Source organism: Ixodes scapularis, unplaced genomic scaffold (assembly GCF_016920785.2).
Source record: "Ixodes scapularis isolate PalLabHiFi unplaced genomic scaffold, ASM1692078v2 PGA_scaffold8__174_contigs__length_109621045, whole genome shotgun sequence".
Classification (NCBI taxonomy): Eukaryota; Metazoa; Arthropoda; class Arachnida; order Ixodida; family Ixodidae; genus Ixodes; species Ixodes scapularis.
In genome coordinates, this window is record NW_024609883.1 from 49,297,035 (window position 1) to 49,315,062 (window position 18,028).

An 18,028-nucleotide genomic window follows, 5' to 3' on the forward strand; every position below is an offset into this window, starting at 1 on the left:
GCGGTGAAAGTCATTTTTATTGTACTCTTGTATCATATTTATATTATAAGCTATCATGCTTCCAGGGGCACTTTGTATCGCTGGAAATATGATTGCAGTTATGAGATTGTCCTGGGAGTATGCAACACTCTGCCCAGAGGATGCACTAAAAAGAAAGGAAATTTTTATTATATATTTTTTTTGCTTTGTAACACTCACTTCAAGTAGATGCATATTTTTTATGCATAAAAATTAACAAAGAACAGGCTAATAGCATTGCATCATTTTATTTAGGTTAAACAATAAAAAAATCAAAGAGGAAAGGCGATCACTCACCGCAGCCGAAGTACTCGTATATGCGTGGTAAGGTGCGAGTAGAAAAGGATCCCAATATTCAATAACGATAACACCCCCTATCAGTTACAATTTTCAACACTAACCTGCAAGTGTGTGCTCCGAACCACATACTTAGCAGCAACTTGCCAACTGTTGAGAAATACAACGCAAGAACACGCGCCATGTTTCACTTGTCGAGGTTGCTGTGTGGGAGCAGAATGTTGTCAACGATGGACGTATTGAGACTGGCTCACCTCTTTTGAATTACAAACCTGCTAATGAGAAGTCTGTGCTGGTGCTCTTGATGCTGGGATGGCATGCACGAATTGCGTTACTTAAGTGAGGTACAGAAACTCGTGTTGGTGCAAGTTCCACCACACCAGAAGATTGAATTCACTCTTCTGGATCCACTTGTATGCGATGTATTCCTTGACTCAATCACTTCCTGTGTCTGCTACCTTGTCATCGGTGTCCTCCAAATCAGATAGGGTGCCCCCGTCCTTCGGATGTTTTCCCTCTTTGAAAGGAATTCTGAAACGGTGATAACCTCGTTACGAGACCTCCATCTTTCACTTTAGGGGCACTGACAGGGCATTTATGCTCACTGAGGTTTTCATTTAGGCACAACCTATAAGAAGCCGACTGCCCAAAACATAATTTGCGGCTCGAAATGTTTTTTCTTTCTGCCCAAAAACGGCTGGTCGAGAACTGGCCAGTTTCAGTCGCACTCACTCTCTTTTCTATGGTCACGTGGCGTTCAAAGTATGTGTAGAAAATGAATTCACAAAGTCGTGGGTCATCTAAAACACACATTCATTATTAAAAATAGAAACAAATATAAACCCCAGTTTTGTCACCTCCAAAAATTTCAAATAGGTTGACTGAAAAAAAAAAGTGTTGCACAGATTACAGGAAGTACATGTATGTACCCTTAGAATACCGTTCATCCGCTCATTCCACACTAAGCGCCCACCCCAATATTTTTAAATATGTGAAAAAATATGCACAGTACATATATATGTAAAATTTATAACCTTGCAATTATCTTCAAAATTTGAGTGCGCGCCTGCTCGGTATTTTATGGTACATGTCATTCTGAATATGGCGGCATACCACAAGCTAGACGACGCGATTTCGGTGTACGACGGACCAACATTGCAACGGACAGGGGGCTCCTACTTCAGAGCTGTTGTTCGTGGTACCGGCCAATCTATCTCCAAGCGCGGAACATCGAGCGAAAGGGATACAAGTGCGAGACAATCGCGCAACAAATGGTGCATGCAACTTCGTCATCTCCTTAACACGCTAAAGAAGCGCAGGAAAAAAGATAATGCGGTCGGGTGTAGCTACTTGATTTCCGTCCACGAGTTTCCGTGCTTGTGTTTCATTTTTGAGCAGTTAAGAATATTAATTGGGTAGTCTAACACCACATTAAATCGCCTAAAAAAAAATTGGAGGGTGTTGATGTTTTTTTAGCATTCTTTGGCGGCCGCGATCATCTTCTGGGTGTCATTGTGTACGGAATGCCTGTCTGACTTGTCAAGCAGACGTATGCTTTTTAGTTTCGAGTGTAGAAGCACAGCAACCTTGTGCACACTGCGCAGTTCCCGTCTTTCTTGGAGGAAACGTGAGCACATATCTTCAAGCACCTACCACACGACTCACCAAATAGAGGGTTGGACGGCACAACGACCTCACGGCATCACTCGCCATCATGAGGGAATGTAGAAAGTTTACGAGACACTGCAAGTTACCTTTCTCTATCTCGTCGACGTGGCTTGTTTTGCCTTTCTCTGTCAGACAGAGCTGGTCCACTACCGAAGAATAAACGAGAACACGACTAACTTGCTGTTCCACCTAGTCTTGACGTCTCCTTTGAGCGGGAACACAAAACTGCACTGCAAACCAGATCGAAGGGAAGGAGGGCGGATGGAGGCTTCTTACCCTTTTTTTCTTGTGGCTTGTAAGGCTTGAGTGTTTTTTTTTTTTTTGCCGAAGAACGTTTTCCACTCTTTCTTAGTCAAACAAGAACACTCTTTCCCGGGACAATTGATACCGATGTCCTGCATTCACGACAGTGATGCGATACCACACAGGCGCATAACGACCAACGTTTTCTCCTTTCTTCAATGCCATCTCTCTCTAGTTTTTCAAGGGACCGCATCTTTGGCAAGATAGAACGCTCTAAAGCTGTCTTTGGTGAGAATCTGGTCTCTCTTGGCATAAAGAAACCATTTCCTTTCCTATTGGCACCTTTTTCCCCAAAGAGAATAATTTGCTCCCGCAGAACATTCGACGATGCACTTCATAGTATTACTCACTCATTCGTTCTGCACTCCAAGATCACACACGTTTATGGACCGCCTTTGCAAAAATGTAGGTCCGATCCGATCTTCATCCGATCCGCAATCTGCCAAATCTGATTACTTTTCATCCGCATCCGTCAGTTGACTGCGGATATCCACAGATGATCCGCGAGCAATCCACGGATATGCATGGCTCTCCTGTGCGTGACTGGTTTAGTCGGTGATAGCAAACGCACAGACGAGCACCATGACGATGCACTTTTGGCACCGCATCAGTGACTTTATTGGATTGTGTCGTTGTCACTCGAAGTATAGCGTTGTCATTCAAAGGAACGTTTGCGTTTGCTCGTGGTGCCACACCCATGCTGTTTCTTACCTAAAAAAACTCAAACTGAGAATTCGAAACAGATTGTGCATGGTACTATGCGTGGATGTTCCAGTGGCTCGCAGTTGTATCTCGGCGCAAGTCCCCGCAACGAAGTTAAGCATAGTCAGACACAACTGCTTGAATGGCTTTTTACCGGTGATGGGCACCCTGCGAGACGTTTAGCGAAGGGATTTGTGCGGCTAAAGGGGCAAACTGGTGATGTCTTTATTTCAGATTTCTGCCGAGGAGAAGGCTGCACATGCGGAAGACATCATTGACTCATCTCGAGACCTCACGGCCACGAAGCTAGAGACAATGGACGTGTACAAGGTTGTCGTCTTTTTTTTTTTAAGTGCAATGGCGTTTTATTTATTTACTTTTTGGCAGACCTTTGGGGTAATTTTGCTGCGTAACGCAAAACAAACGCTCACGTGCGGTAGGGCGATGGCGATAAGTGGATAAAGGTAGAAGAAAATTAAAACTCTGAATCTTCCTTAACATGAAATGAGCCCAGAACCCCAAGATTGGGAGCCCAGCGATCAACCGCTGCACTCAGGGGTGGACCTGGTCAGCAATGGCTATTCGATGCGATAACATTTTCGCCAACCGACCTCGTGAATTTGTAAATGATAATCTACATACCTAAGATTGTTTGGTTCGTAGTTATGGTTCAATAAGTGGCTCAGATCTGCTCGCACTTAAACTAGACGAACACTTTGCTCGGATGCGGTGACGGCCGTGGAAATTTGGGGCCGAAAAAAGCCGAGCCCGAAGAAGCCGAGGTAAAGCCAAACTGACCTTCTTTGGCAAGAGTCTGATTGTCTTGGCCCTAGTTTGCCAAACGGGTGCCAAAGTTGGGCTTCACTACTGATAGTTCGCCTGTCGTCTGGCATCTTTGGGCCTTAACTGCCAAACAAGTCTGGTTGTTCGGCTATCGTGTGGCATCTTTGGGCCTAGATTGCCAAAGAAGTGCCAGACCTAGGCTTCACTGCTGGTTCTCCATTTCATTTGTGGCATCTCTGGCTCAATTCTGGCACTTTGGCAGTTACGTGGTGAGCCCCCCCCCCCCCAACAAAAAACATACAAACAGCAAAAAAAAAAAAAGTGAAAGCCGTTTACAAATTCCTGTAACGCCGAATTGGAGCGCAGCTCTTGAGGAGGAGGAGTGAAGGGTACTGAGGGGAGGGTAGACCCCTCCCCCTTCTCCTCCTCCTCCCCTCATTCTTTAATATGCTCCGGGGGGGGTGTCACGTGACTTCGGGGAGGGGGTCACGGGACCTCGGGGAGGCGTGACCTGGGGGTGACCTCAAGGCCACGTGACCCCAAAGGTGACCCCCACGTGACCTTGGGGGTCACGTGACCTGGGGGGGGTCACGTGACCTTGATATGACCTTGGAAGGGGTCACGTGACCTTGGGGGTCACGTGACCTCGGGGGTCACGTGACCTTGGGGAGGCGATCACGTGACCTCATAGGGGTCACGTGACCTTGAGATGACCTTGGAAGGGGTCACGTGACCTTCAGGGGGTCACGTGACCTTGAGATGACCTTGGGAGGGGTCACGTGACCTTGGGGGTCACGTGACCTTGGGATGACCTTGGTTACGCCAACGGCGACGCCGCTCAAGCCGGGAACGGGCCCCTAAGAGCTGCGCTCTAAAATTTAACAGTCCTGCGTTGATCTACAGTATGGTTGCAGCGATAGCTGTCACACATCAGGGCGAAGTTGTTGGGCACCGGCATTGCGTTCACGCACTGCAAGCTGTGTGAACAAAAGCGTTTGGAACAAAATAGACGTCTAACCAATTTGTTCTGAACGCTTTTATTTTTTTATTCTATAGTCTCCGGCACAAGCTCTTGGCATTGACAGTGCTACGACGGCAGTTTGGTATCTGCTATTTCTTTGTACCTTTCCAAAGAGCGGATGTAGTGGGCAACGGGTATTATAGATACCCTAGGTATGAAGCGGTTAATGCTGTGGCGTAGCTCTGTGGAAGCGCCTCCGCTTCGATCACGGCAGACCCAGGATCAATACCCGCAAGCAGCGGGCACTCTTTTTCAAGGATTTGGCATCGTTAACGATGGACGTCCTACTACGCCAACTACATCAACAACGGAAGTCATTTACAGTGGTAGAAAGAGCCCATAACAACTATCGCCGTAAAAAAGTACTCTAGCACTAACGCTTTGAAGCAAAACCATATTCAGAGCGCACGTTCGTCTGCTTCTTTTGCAGGGGTTGTGGTTAAGTCAGAATGCCGAGCTCTGATTGAAAAATAGTGGGTAGACCTAGAGGCAGCTTGCTTTGAGGTCTGCCTACTATCTTTCAGTCATAGGCAAGCGGCGCTCGGCGTTCTGACTTAACCACAACCCCTGCAAAGGAAGCAGGCAAGCTTACGCTCCTTCCAAGTTAGGTCCCCAGGATTGTCAAGCTTGTGCCAGGGTGAAGAACTCCTCCTAGGAACCCAGTTAGGGAATCCACACGTCAGACCTCTGGCATCCTTAAACTGACGTCCTAGGAACTCGGGGGATTCCTCGGAGCACTCTCGAGGCTGCCTCGAGCTCCCTCGAGAGCACTCCGGGGGAGCAAAAAGGATGTTCGGCGGAAAGGATCTTTAGGGCGTCGCCCGACGCGGGTTTAACGCCCCCCGACTTTGCGTTCTCGTCGCAGGTGCCCTTCACAGAGGTGCTGAAGCTGGTGTCGGAGCGGGCCGTATTCCTGCGGGGGGGCGAGGCATACGTGCCGGCCGAGAGCATCGGGGCAGTGGTAGAGTCGCGCTATCGCGTGCACCTGTCACAGATGCTGGCCCAGACCGCCCGGGCCCTGCCCCGACTGGACGAGGAGGACCGCTTGCTCCCGATCCTCCGTGCCCTCACCAAGATGGAGGTGGGGTGCGGCTTCGACGCGGGGCAGGCCACGGACGCCGTCACGCCCGAGATGATCGACCAGGTCTGGACTGTGGTCTCGTTTGAAACCTTTGACGGCGGCGCCTGGAACGCGCCTCCGACCGGCGTTTTTGACGTCCCGTTCTGCCTGCGCCGCATCAAAAGTTGTCGTAAAGTTGCGACGAACGATGTCGGATAAAGGCCGGAGTGTCATGCCGTTGGGTGTCGCGATCCCTGTAATTGGTGATAGAAGTTAAGACGTAAAGCACGTGCTGACGCGACACCGCCAGGATTGCAGCCATCGACAGTGTGACACTTCCGTGGTGTCGTCGGGAGCAAAAATCAAGCGACCACTTGTTTTGGACGCAGTATAAACACGCCCGTCAGATACGCTTTTCAGGCACCATACTTTCACTGCCGGGTGTTCTTCTCCCTCTTTTGCGAGGGTCGGTTTCTTCCTGCACGCCGAATGCAAACGTTGGTCCAAATAACTCGGCAGCATACTTCGCGAAATATATTTGCTTATCAAATGCACTTTTATTTACGAGCACAATATTAATTGATGTCTGCGTGCCTCCAACTTTACCGCAAAAATAAATGGCGCATCACCGAACGCCGACTTTCCGCCCGAATGTAGCGCTAGCGATCCAAACCAGGTGCCAAAGTTCCAGAGCTGGAACCGTCGTCTCGTTCGGAAGTTACGAGCGACTTTCTGAAATATTCGACGGAAAAACGGGGCCCGCCTTTGGTAACCGGCTCCGTGAATCCGAGGGCTCTGTCGGCTGCCATTTTCCCATCGAAAATCGAAAAAAAAATTATTAATACCTTTTGAAAAAAAGGTAACGCTTAGTTCTGAAACTTCGGTATCTTTGTACCGACGGTGCTACATTTGGATGGAGAACAGGCTTTCGGCGATGCATAGTTTATTTCTTGCGGTAAAAAAAAAACCTGTAAGTTTTTGGGGGACAGCCTGCATAGTCACTGACGAGGTGGGAACTGCGGGGAGGAGCTTCAGATATTCCGCCTCCAGCACGAGCTTGCTACCTTTGACAAGCTTCAACGTCTCAAGCGCGCGTGCAGCGAATATGCGGTAGGAAGCAGGGAGCATATGCTGGAGGTCGGCCATTTGACAGACGTGCCTCGCTGTTCTCACTCTATCCGCGACTGTAATGCCGCCGACGTATTGCTGCGCGCGTGACAGGGTCAGCAGCACACGCGGCTGCCTCACGATGGTGCGGGGTTTCAGACCTTCCGTCGGTCCGGTTCTTTCGTTTACGGACTTCTGCTCTTCTGGAAAGTTCCCGTTTTTTCTCGGCTGTAGTCGTGCATTCTGGCATAGAACACCACCATAACGAAATGTTCTGTGAGGAACGCTGACGCCGTCCTTCCCCCCCCACCATCCGGCGCGCAGCTGTCGAAGGAGTCCTTCCCGCTCTGCATGAAGTCGACGCACACTGCCCTGCGGTCCAACCACCACCTGCGACACGGGGCGCGGATGCAGTATGGGCTCTTCCTCAAGGGGGTCGGGCTGGGACTCCAGGACGCCCTCCGCTTCTGGAGGGAGGAGTTCTCCAAGCACGTTGGAGCCGAGAACGTAAGGACTGGCAGGATCCTGAGTACTGCGGTTCTTGGGCCAAAATTTGTTTTTCATGCAGGAAATCAGGGGAGTTGCTGTTTGCACAGCATCAACTGGGGGGTCACATGATGCTCCAGTGACGTCGTTCCTCTGCGTCGCACATTTCTGTTGGTGGGGGACGCGTCACTTTTTTTTTTTCTTCGCGTTTTGTTGGCTATAACGGGGGGCGCTTGTTAATCCACTCCCATGTGTTCGCAGCGGCAGTCTGTGGTAGTTCATTACAAAAATGTTAACCCACTTGGCCCACCCGTAAACACTGCTTCGCGGTGGCCAAGCCTACCCGCTCGCGGAGCGATCAGCTGGACGATCGACAAACCCAAATAACGCCCATTGTCAAAACGCGAAGAAAGGGAAGGTTGCGTGGCGTGGCTCTCGCCAACAGAGATAAGCGACGTAGGGAGGTGGCGTCACTGGAGTGTCACGTGACCCCTTGGTTGATGCCGTGCAGATAGCAGGTCCCGGAATTCAGGGCTTCGGAGAGCCGCGAAGAAGCCGAGGCAGTCTTCTTTGGCCAGAGTTTGGGAATCTTGGCCCCAATTTTTGCCAAGGAAAAGCCAAAGTTAAAGTTGACTGCTGGTAGTTTGGCCATCACCTGGCATCTTTGGGCCTAAATCGCCAAGCAAGTGCCAAAGTTGGGCTTCACTTCTGGTTCTTTGGTTCCTACGTGTCATCTCTGGCATTAACTAACGCCTCGGAGCAAAACCGCATTAGGCCCAAGTTAGGATTGCCAAGCTTGTGCCAAGTTAGGCATTTCTCTGGTGTGCTACCTGGGATGGCGGCATCCCTCAAGGAAGCGGTCCCAACGTCAAGAGTGCCTCGTGATACTGTTCCTTCAGATCAATTTGACTATTATTTCTACGAATCGAGGAGCCCTGAAATCTTTCTATCTCGAGAAACCCCGGTCTGCCTCGGATGGCAACCGAAGAGCCCCTCCCGGTCTTGGCGTTGATGCAGTAAATCAGTAAAGGAGCCTACAGGCCCTGTCGACAAGAATGCGTCTACCAGGAACTGTTTGGTGCGTAGTTATGCTTTAGTGAGTGGCTCTGTTCTGCTAAAGTTGTGCTCAATTTGGTAAACCGCTTTACCTTGAGGCAGAGACAGTCGAGGACATTTCGGGAACCCCGGGTTCATAGGAACGCAGTTTTAGAACTTGTGGTATAAATGATAAAAAGGTGTTACAGTTCATTGGGCTAACTTTCTTGATCAATACCCAGCCATATTTAGTTTCTATTGTTTGTAACTAAATATACATTTTTTAAGGTACAATCTAGTAAAAAAAATAAAGAAGTATTAGGAGTTCAAGTGCTGTTCGAAGTGCGATTTATTTAATTTCAATCATTTATTGTTTCTTAATCACTTCTCGTTTATGATAAGATTTCAGGTAGCATATGTTTTCTATTATGTCCTACAACAATTTTTGTATCCCCTAAGTAAGCTAGAAGTTCAGTATGTCAACGGCTCTATCCTCCTTTTTATTATTTTCCTCGAAACAAATCAAATATTGTTACCTAGCTCTTCAATGGTTCTCGGTTTCTTTACTGTAACTGTTCTGGGTGTTGTGGGGTGCACTTCAACTAACCTTAAGAGTCTAGTGCCTTTTATGTTAAACTGTTTGCGTAGCACCACCTTATATTTTTTTTAGTTTATCGGATGTAATTCGGGAGACATTTTTACTGGAGGCTGGCGTTTCCAGTTTGACAAGAGGTACAGCTATAACATACGGCACAACTACGGCACGGAGGGCAAGCGGACAAACTACACGCCGTACAGCTGCGGCAAGATCATCACCACCAACCCGCCCGGTCCCGGTGACGCCCATGGTAACCGGTGCTCCTCACTTTTCACCAATTTAGCGCCGATTCGGCCGAAGCGCCCTTTCGTTCTAGCCTCCGGGTCAATCCGATAAACTCGAGGGAGTCGGCTTTTTGAGGGGGCACAAAAGAAAAATTTGTCTGTCCCCTGTGGTGTCTTTAAGCCACCCTTAGATCGCCTAGCAGTCGATCGTGCTCAAGTGCAAGTGTGAGAACCAGTCTTTTGGGTGCAAAAAAAATAACCGAATTAATACCAAATCAGCAGAAAAAATAAATTAAAGACAATGTATAGGCTTAGGAGGGAAAAAAGGAAAAGAAAACATACGTGGGGAAATCTCAGATCATCGGCTTTGTTCAGTGGGTTGCCTCGGAATGACTTATCCGACTTGTGGGCCATCCGGCGTAAATTGCGCCTAAATCCACGTGCAAACGGTGAAACTACCGGTCCTAACTTTTGTTACGACTTGGGCAAAGTTTGGTGGAGACTAAGCATCGAGTCTTGCTAGATTTGCGCGTGTGCAACGCTCGTTAATGCGTTTAAAAGTGATCCCGGTGTAGCTGCGACGCAGCAAATTCCTTGGCAGATGTGACACTTGTGCGGCACGCTTTGTCCTTGACAGGGTGTCCGTTCAGGCACTTTGACCACAAAAAGCTCGAAGAGAGACTCAAAGAAGAAGGCATCAGGGACGCCAATCTCAGAGAGGTAAGATCGACGTTGCAAGCTTTAACACAAAACGTGTTTCGTGGGTAATTTTTTATTAGAAAATTGTCACGAACGAGCGTCGTTGACGAGCCCTTGCACGACGTTAAGGCATACATATCAATTTAATGAAACGGTAAAAAAAGATGGGTGTGTGTGGTTTGTGCGGGACAGATTCTGTGCTCCCCGGTCTTTGTCCTCAGAACTTCGAGCTTGTGTTTTTGCGTACTTGTGGCGTACATCGCTGGGGGCGCTGCAACTTCGGTCCAAGTGCACCACGTAAAGTGATGCAGTCGAGCGCAGTGGAGACTGTGGGCGCCCGCCAAGAAGGAAGGACGAGGTAGAAAGCCACAGTGCGAAATTTTCTGCGTCACCTACCGAGCGCTGGTCGGCCACAAGCACTGCGTCTGCATTTGGCCGATTGAACGAGAGTTGCAGCCAGATGCCGACATTGCGCTCGTGTTCAATGCGTGCCCTACGCTGACTCCCGGTAGGTGACATAGAAGATTCGGCACTACGGCTCTTTGTTTATACTTAGTTCACCCTCAAGCCAAGACTGCAGCTGATACCACGGGCACGAGAGCACAAGGTTGCTACTCCAAAACATTATTTTTGCAAACTGACCGCTGGCACTAGAAAGGCTCGTTTCGAAGCCAGGAGCGGGGGCTAGCTCGCGCTTGTAGCTTTGGCTGCAGTATCGGCTTAAGGGAGAAAATGGAGCATGCAGTCTCGTTAAGGGGGGACACTGGCTGGAGATTTAACTTCTGAACTACTCGAGCGATTGGACTGAAATTTGCAGGGGAGATCTAACATCAGATGTATGTGTATCGTGCAAACGTTCAGCTCTCTAGGACAGTTTTACATACCTGCATAAGATGTGTCACTCTTCATTAAGAAATCTATGATATACAAATGAAGCTATTAAGCACCATTCTGACTGCTTAAATATAAAGGGGTGGGGAGGATGCGGGACTTTGGGCTATCTAGCTTTTGTAACTCAAATGTAAATATATCAGGAAGAGTTATTACCTCAAAATATGAGATGCATATCTGGCCAATGTCAGTTTTTGAAAACATAGTTTTTCTCAATCAGGACTTCAACTGAAAAGAAAATAAAGTAGATAGCCCAATTCCCCAGTAAATTTCAGTTGAGAAGCATCTTGATTGTAGCGTCAGAATACTTTTACCTTTGAACAAAAGATTCCTTCATATGAAATTTACAGAAAAACGTGGAACTGAGAAAAATGCATTCAAACATTGAACTCCTTTACTTTGTTACTGCCTCACAATGTGTTGAAAATATTTTATATCAACGTAACTATTAGGTCTATGGTTGTCAAATTTAGTGTAAGGGTGTATAATTAATTTCTAAAACCAAAAACCCCGGATTAAATTTTTTTTTTTTTATATTTAATTTGGGTTTATGTTTCTCTTTAATTCAAACTCCAGAAAGCAACAAGTTATGTTTAATTATCGGAAATATATCTAGAATTATGATTTGTTATATGGATGGCTATGCATATTAAACAGAGATTTGATGATTTCCTTCACACAGGCCTACTGATATTGGGCAGGTGTGCCATGAATGAAATGCCTGTGAAATGTATGAGACAAGTGTATTTATCCCTCAAAACAAAATTAAGTGTGTTCGTCCAGCAGAAACTTGTCTACTCTGGACTGTTAGCCCAGTTGAGCACGCTTCTTTACCAAGCACCGGTGCACTGCAGAAAAACAACACCCGCGAAAGCAAGCTTCGCAATTGTTGCTTCTCCGCAGGTGCTCGGAAAGTTGCGAGAACAAAGAGTATGAATTACACGAGGATGCCGTTCGAACTAAAGAGATGCTGAACCAAAATCTGGATTCCACAAAACACACAGCAAAAGCGTGCAATGGGATGCTACAAACACCAAACCGTCACTCGTATAGCGATATCTCGAACGGATGACTTTATTTTTCAAAAAAAGGAGGTGCATTTGACAGAAATGTTTACGTCATGTTTCTTTGAGAAGGAGAGGGAACGGCCTTGTGTCCTCTTCGCCTCGCCGCCTTGAGGGAGAGAAGCGAAGAGAGGAGGAAACGGGAGATATCTTCACGTCATGCGCCTCGTTGGCCTGGTTCAATCTCTACCTTTTTTTCCAAAAATACGGCCGTCCGTTCGAGATATCGCCTTACGAGTAGTGTTGTAGGGATTGTAGCGTCCCGTCTATAGACCAACACGCGGCCCTAACGTCATGCAACTGCGGTGGCGCTGTTGGCGGCACAGCGCATGCGCAGACGCTTCGCTCCTCCCAAATTCGGTTTCTGCGCACGCGCAGTGCCCACACCTGGTGTGGGCAAAGGCGGGCTTGTTTGTAAACAGTGTGTCGGTCTATATCTCCTGCATTGTTTTTTTTTTAAATCCAAAGTTCGGTTCACCATCCCTTCAGGCGGCTTATAAATACATTAAAAACGTAGTGGAACAACTAAAATTTTGAAATACATTTGAATTAAGAATTAAGCAGAAGTTTGAAATATCCGAGTGTAAATTATCATGAGTCTACTGTAGGTGGTGTCGGATACTGTCTTTTCCCGTGACATTTCAAGACTGACCGAATTTCCCAACAGTTCCACATTCTTTCCTTTCGGTAGACGTCGGCGTCGAGGAGATTTCCGCAAAAAAGTCCCTGACGTGTTTAAACGATCCAGGAATCACTTTTTTGCTGAAAGTAAGTCCGTCTTCATGCAGGAATTACCCACAAAAACTCAACGTAAACCTCATTGCCCTTTTTCTCGCATGGAAGATTGCGACTTACAGCGGCTCGACTGTTGTTATTGTTGAGGCTTTTGGCGCATTTCCTTTTAATTTACGACGAACCGCAACGGGTGCTGCGAACCACCGGAGTAAACCTATAGCTCACAAACTTTAGGGTCAGTAGAGTGCGAAGTCACGTGGCATAGTATGTGGACTGCCAAATTGGTTAATCGGGCTCATAGCCTTTGTTTTTGCAATGTTAGGCAAGTCACGAACCTATTTTTTGCGATGTTAGGCAAGTCACAAAATTCTCGAAAATTGGGTTATCGCAAGAATCAGGTCGTTTACAGTAGTCGAAAAGCGTCCTGCTACCGACATAAGGAGGCTATAATATAAGGTGCGGGGCTCTCGAACTTCTCTATGGTTCACTGGGGATTATGTTCCAAGTTGACACAAAATAAAGCTGGAGATCAAATTTTTATCCCATCAAAATATATATATTTTTTTTAAATTTTATTTGAGGGAAAGCTTTATTTTTGGGGTTTTCACGAAAAGTTGCTGCGTACGTGGTGGTTTTGATGACCCACACTAGAAGAGCAGGCCATCAAAATAGTGCCCTGCCGTTCCTCCTCCGTCACAAATGTCAATATGGCCCGCATCTTGCGCATTCTAGGTCCGCACTTGCATTAAAAAAAAAAAAAATACATATAAGATGCACCGACAGGAATTTGGGGAATGGTACAATCACGGCAACACATTGGGTTCTAATGTATCCTTTGCGTAGTGCCCGTGAGAACAGTCTCTCTGCTTTATTCTCACGAACCTTATCGTTCTCCCGGCGACAACGGTGAGCTGTTGCCTACGATGCCTCGCATCCTTTGGCCCGACGAGCCCTCGCTGCAGCGGCGCGGTACCTCACGTCAAGGAGCCACCACAGATGTCTGCTTGAAGATTTGCACACTCGATAATTTTACGCAGACTGACAGACACAGTGCAAGACCCTGGTGACGTGGCGCGATGTGACCCCAATGGTGGTGGGCTCGACGCGGCGTATCACTGTGGCGGGCTTAGCTTAGTTGTAGCATGCTCACTTCGAGCTCAACGGACCCGGGATCGAACTTTGGCGGCAGCGGCAGATTTTGCGGACATTGTTTTCTCAAGAGTTTGGCGCCATCGAGGACGGACGCGCTACGCCTCACATCGTTTTGAGTCGGAAGAGGGGGGGGGGCGGGGAGTGTACGTAACAGTTATCACCGTGAAGAAACCGCGATATGAACACCGGGAAAGACGGTAATTTACGTCTTTTCAACTTGCAGGTGATGGACTACGTGGATAAGGGCCACTACCAGCTGGCTTGCACCACCACCTTCCGCATCACACAGAAATCGCCCGAACTGGCACAGGTCATCGGGCACCCCAACGAGTACTACCAACTCAGCCGGCAATTCAGGGACAGCTCCGCGAGCAAGGACGGCAAGACTGGTATGGTTTGTCGATTGCGTCGGCGCAAATGTCGGTTTATTGCGCACGGACCGGATGCCACGTACATGGGCCGGTATCAACACTTCCACGACGTAGTGCGGCAAAAATCGAGGGACCATCTTTGAGCGTGCAACAGACGGATCGGTCGGGGGCGTGTTCTGGGCAAATGGCGCCACCACCGATTTCTGGCATACGATCCGGGTGCCGCGCATGCTGGACTGCGTCGCAGCCGTTGTTCGCCTTGTGCGGACCTCTGGCTCGGACAAACGTGCTTCGTCATCTCTGCCGCGGTTTCTATCGCAACTGTGACTAAGTGTTTCGTGTTTGCAATTTACTACGATAAACACGAACGAATTACCCCCAAGGCAGTTTGATCGAAATCGGGGAAGCCGAAAAAGCCGTTAGTCGGAGCTGTCCTCGAAGAATCGTCCGAGATTCGTGGAAAGAAATCATTATCTACGGCTCGATTTTGTGTTTACCCTTTTGTTCTCGGTACCGGGACTGCTTTTCAAGCTTTTGGGTCGCTCGGAATTAAGAAAAACCGCTAAATTTTAGGTGTGCACAATTTATTGCTATAATTAGTGCAATAAATTGAAGAACCCTTAGAAAGGGGCTACGTTGTTCGATGAAGATTGATTTTGTGCACAAAGCAATGTCCATTACACAATCTCACTTTTGCCAGGCGTGCAACATCTTGTGGCAGTTCGTAGCTCCAGTGAACAAATTCACAGTAAAATAGCGAGCATCTGCCCATTCCACAATAAGCGCCCACCCCTCGATTTTGTGACATTCGGAAAATACGCAAAGGACATATTTTTACGCCTTGACCTAAGGAGTACCCATCCCCCAGGCTTACGCGATTACCTCAAAATGTTGAGTGGATGCTTGCTCGGGATTTTATAATACATGCTTTGCAAAAAGTTGCATTCTCCAGTAGAGGTATCTGATTCGTCTAACGTTGCTTGGAGCTTCCAGTAGTCTTTCTCCTCAAAGCTCAAAATCCTGTTGCCCCTGCGTTTTCTCAGTTTTCATGCAAAGTTCACCGAGCCCATGTCATCTGCAAGATTTTTTTTGTCCGACACTGAATTTGCGGGAAGAAATACAGTAAACTCTGAATTGAGCGAACTTCAAGCGATCCAAGGAAATAGGTCACTTAATTGGAAGTTCACTAAACTGCATATATTCTCTAGAATATGGAACAGCATAGGACACAGCATACATTGAGTCAAAAGTGTGAAACTAAATTTATGGAGTCATGTACAGTGCGCCTCAAACTTAACGCCGCCACGAGATGGTTCGGTTTCTTCACTTTTTGAGCTATTCCTGAACGTAGCAGTCAAAATGGTTGGTGAAGATTTGCGTCCCCAATGAAAACTTAACCAGGGGAAGGTATTCCAGCAGCTGCAGCGATCAATTAATGTTTGGGCAGCATGCAATAAAATTTAATGGATCAATATTTGCGAAACAGAGTGGCGGCGTTAAGTTTGAGGGGCACTGTACATCGATATGTACAAGGTGCATAACAGTTGCATGGCTGCCTTTCTCATTTTAAAGAAAGATCTGTAATTTTCATTTGTTCCGGCGCCCTTAAAGTGCATGAAGTAACAAAGCTGTCCAGAAAGTATGTTTTTTTGCCCTTCCTCTGGCACAGCTAGTTGCTGTGACGAAGCCATACCGCAACGACATTGTCCACTGGCTTGAAATATCCCGTGCAGAGTCGTTTCCTGTTGGGATTGAACGCAGTTTCTCCTTTATGCTTCGACTTTTGCTTGACTATCGTTGACAACGTCGACGGTGGAATCCCATGGTCCTTTGCAACGTCCACTTGCCTTTGACCGTTGTCTAGACACTGGAGGATTTTCAGCTTGAGGCTTTTCAGCCGTTTCGTCGTACTCATTACGAAAGTGGGCGCACAAACTATCGTCCTGCCGTTGTTACTCAAAAGTAAGCTGGCTGAACGGAACTGATGACAAAGAAAAAACAGACACACCACGTGGTTCGTTTTAGTCTACGCACCGCTGCTTTGCCTCGATGGCGCTGTAGACGCCAGCAATGATACGCCACTGCTGCAGAGGCGGCGGCGGTGGGCATCGGCTACGCCAGCACTGCAAAGCACAAACTTTGCTTGCAAAAATACTCCCGGGTCCACCAATCAAGTTCATTGAACTGAAATATTCGCTATTCCGAAATTAGTTTAACTAAAAGATTTTTTGCATAGAATGCATAGGAAAGCTGCCGGGGATTTCTTAAAAGTTTGTAGTTATGAAATATTCGTTAAACAGACGTTCGCTCAAGTGAGAGTGTACTGTAAACCAAAAGCAAATGCCCCCAAATCTAGAGAAAAAAAAAAAAAAAAAAAACTATCCCTGAAAAAATTTAACTTTAACCAGGACTCGTGCTCGATTTGAGGACCCTGTTTGCAGATTTTTGGGTGGCCACCAAGCACTTTCTCGTTGCTCCAATTATTCCTTCATTTGATGATGTTTGTGGACGTCATTGATCGTCCACGAGACCTCTTTAACCAAAATCCAATTATTTTTCTCTGTCGTTGCAGGTTCTATGAGGTCAATCAAGACGACCAAATCGCTGATGTACTCGCAGCCCGTCGGAAAACAGAAGGACGAATTCGACGACGACGACGCAGACCTTGACAAGATCCTTGCCGAGGCCGAGATGAAAGAAGGTGGGTGCGTTTGTCCCCCCTAGACACGACAATGTTGCTCGCAAACAATTTGTCCACTAAAGCTACCACTTGTGCAGCAAGCTCGAGGCTGGTGGAGCGAAAACGCAGACGATGAGTGTGCGATGGCGCGGCAGCTGCGTTCTCCGCTTTCCGACCATGGAATGTGGACGAACACTTCAAACAACCTACCGCAACTGTCTGATGACAAAACTCTAGGACGCCTGTGCTCGCTGGCAACAACCTGCAGTGTGCAAGTTTCCAGAGCGAAGGCGTAGGACATGTTCCGCTGCTTCGACGAGGTTGTCTCGAGTGTGCACAGGCCGCGGAGAGTTTTGTCGGACAGTTGCAATAGGTCGTTTAAACTGTTTGTCCACATTCCATGGTCAGAAGGTGGAAAACATAGCTGCCGCACCTTGGCACGCTGCCTGTACGATTGTCTCCGATGCCTCCACCGTGCCTCGGTACCGACGACGCTTGCCAACATTAAAATGGCAATGATCTCTGTCAGACCACCAAGCAATTTTGCATAAGGTCTATTGGAACCAAATGTGGCTTTTCACTGATTAAAAAGTTATTTAACAGCCTTTAGTTAGCTATCAGAATTATCACAACAAGCAGCCCCCCCCCCCCTATATATTACATCCCCCTGGCCGTATAAGTCGCCTTCAGAGACCGGACTAAAGTAACTTTTACAGCGCTTCTTTAACAAGTCAGTAAAGCATAAAAAAACGCTTGTATACAGTCGCCGACAGATTTTTTGGAGGCCGATAAATATTTCGGGCCTAAAGAGAATCAGTGACCTATGGGAAAAGAAATAGTGCATATTCACGTCCGATGTTTCGGACAGCTTGAAGTCCGAAATTTACACGAAGTACCGAGTGTCCGACAGAAAAAAGGACTGTTTTTCTCACCACAAAAATAAATTGTGCATCGCCGAACGCTCCGTCTCCGCTTGTCAGTTCAGGACAAATGCCGAAGATAAAGATTTTTAAATATTAATTTTCATTGAGGATACAGAGCCCATTCCCGGTAACAGTAACGGATGCCATCCATCTCAATGCATTCACCAGGCTTCATCAAATGCCACTTCCCTTGAAAACTTACAAAATCGCT

At 47.5% G+C, this 18,028-nt stretch overlaps 1 protein-coding gene across 1 annotated transcript in view; it reads left to right on the forward strand.

The window, feature by feature from the left end:
* The window catches only part of LOC115329990 (DNA primase large subunit), a 35,538-nt gene that overhangs the window by 16,813 nt on the left and 697 nt on the right, over positions 1–18,028 (forward strand). Inside the window, exons 5-11 of the mRNA XM_029991703.4 lie at positions 3,223–3,318; positions 5,658–5,936; positions 7,284–7,466; positions 9,202–9,328; positions 9,940–10,022; positions 14,067–14,232; positions 16,787–16,915. Of these exons, the coding sequence (XP_029847563.2) occupies positions 3,223–3,318; positions 5,658–5,936; positions 7,284–7,466; positions 9,202–9,328; positions 9,940–10,022; positions 14,067–14,232; positions 16,787–16,915 (1,063 nt within the window). The remainder of the gene's footprint in view (positions 1–3,222; positions 3,319–5,657; positions 5,937–7,283; positions 7,467–9,201; positions 9,329–9,939; positions 10,023–14,066; positions 14,233–16,786; positions 16,916–18,028) is intronic.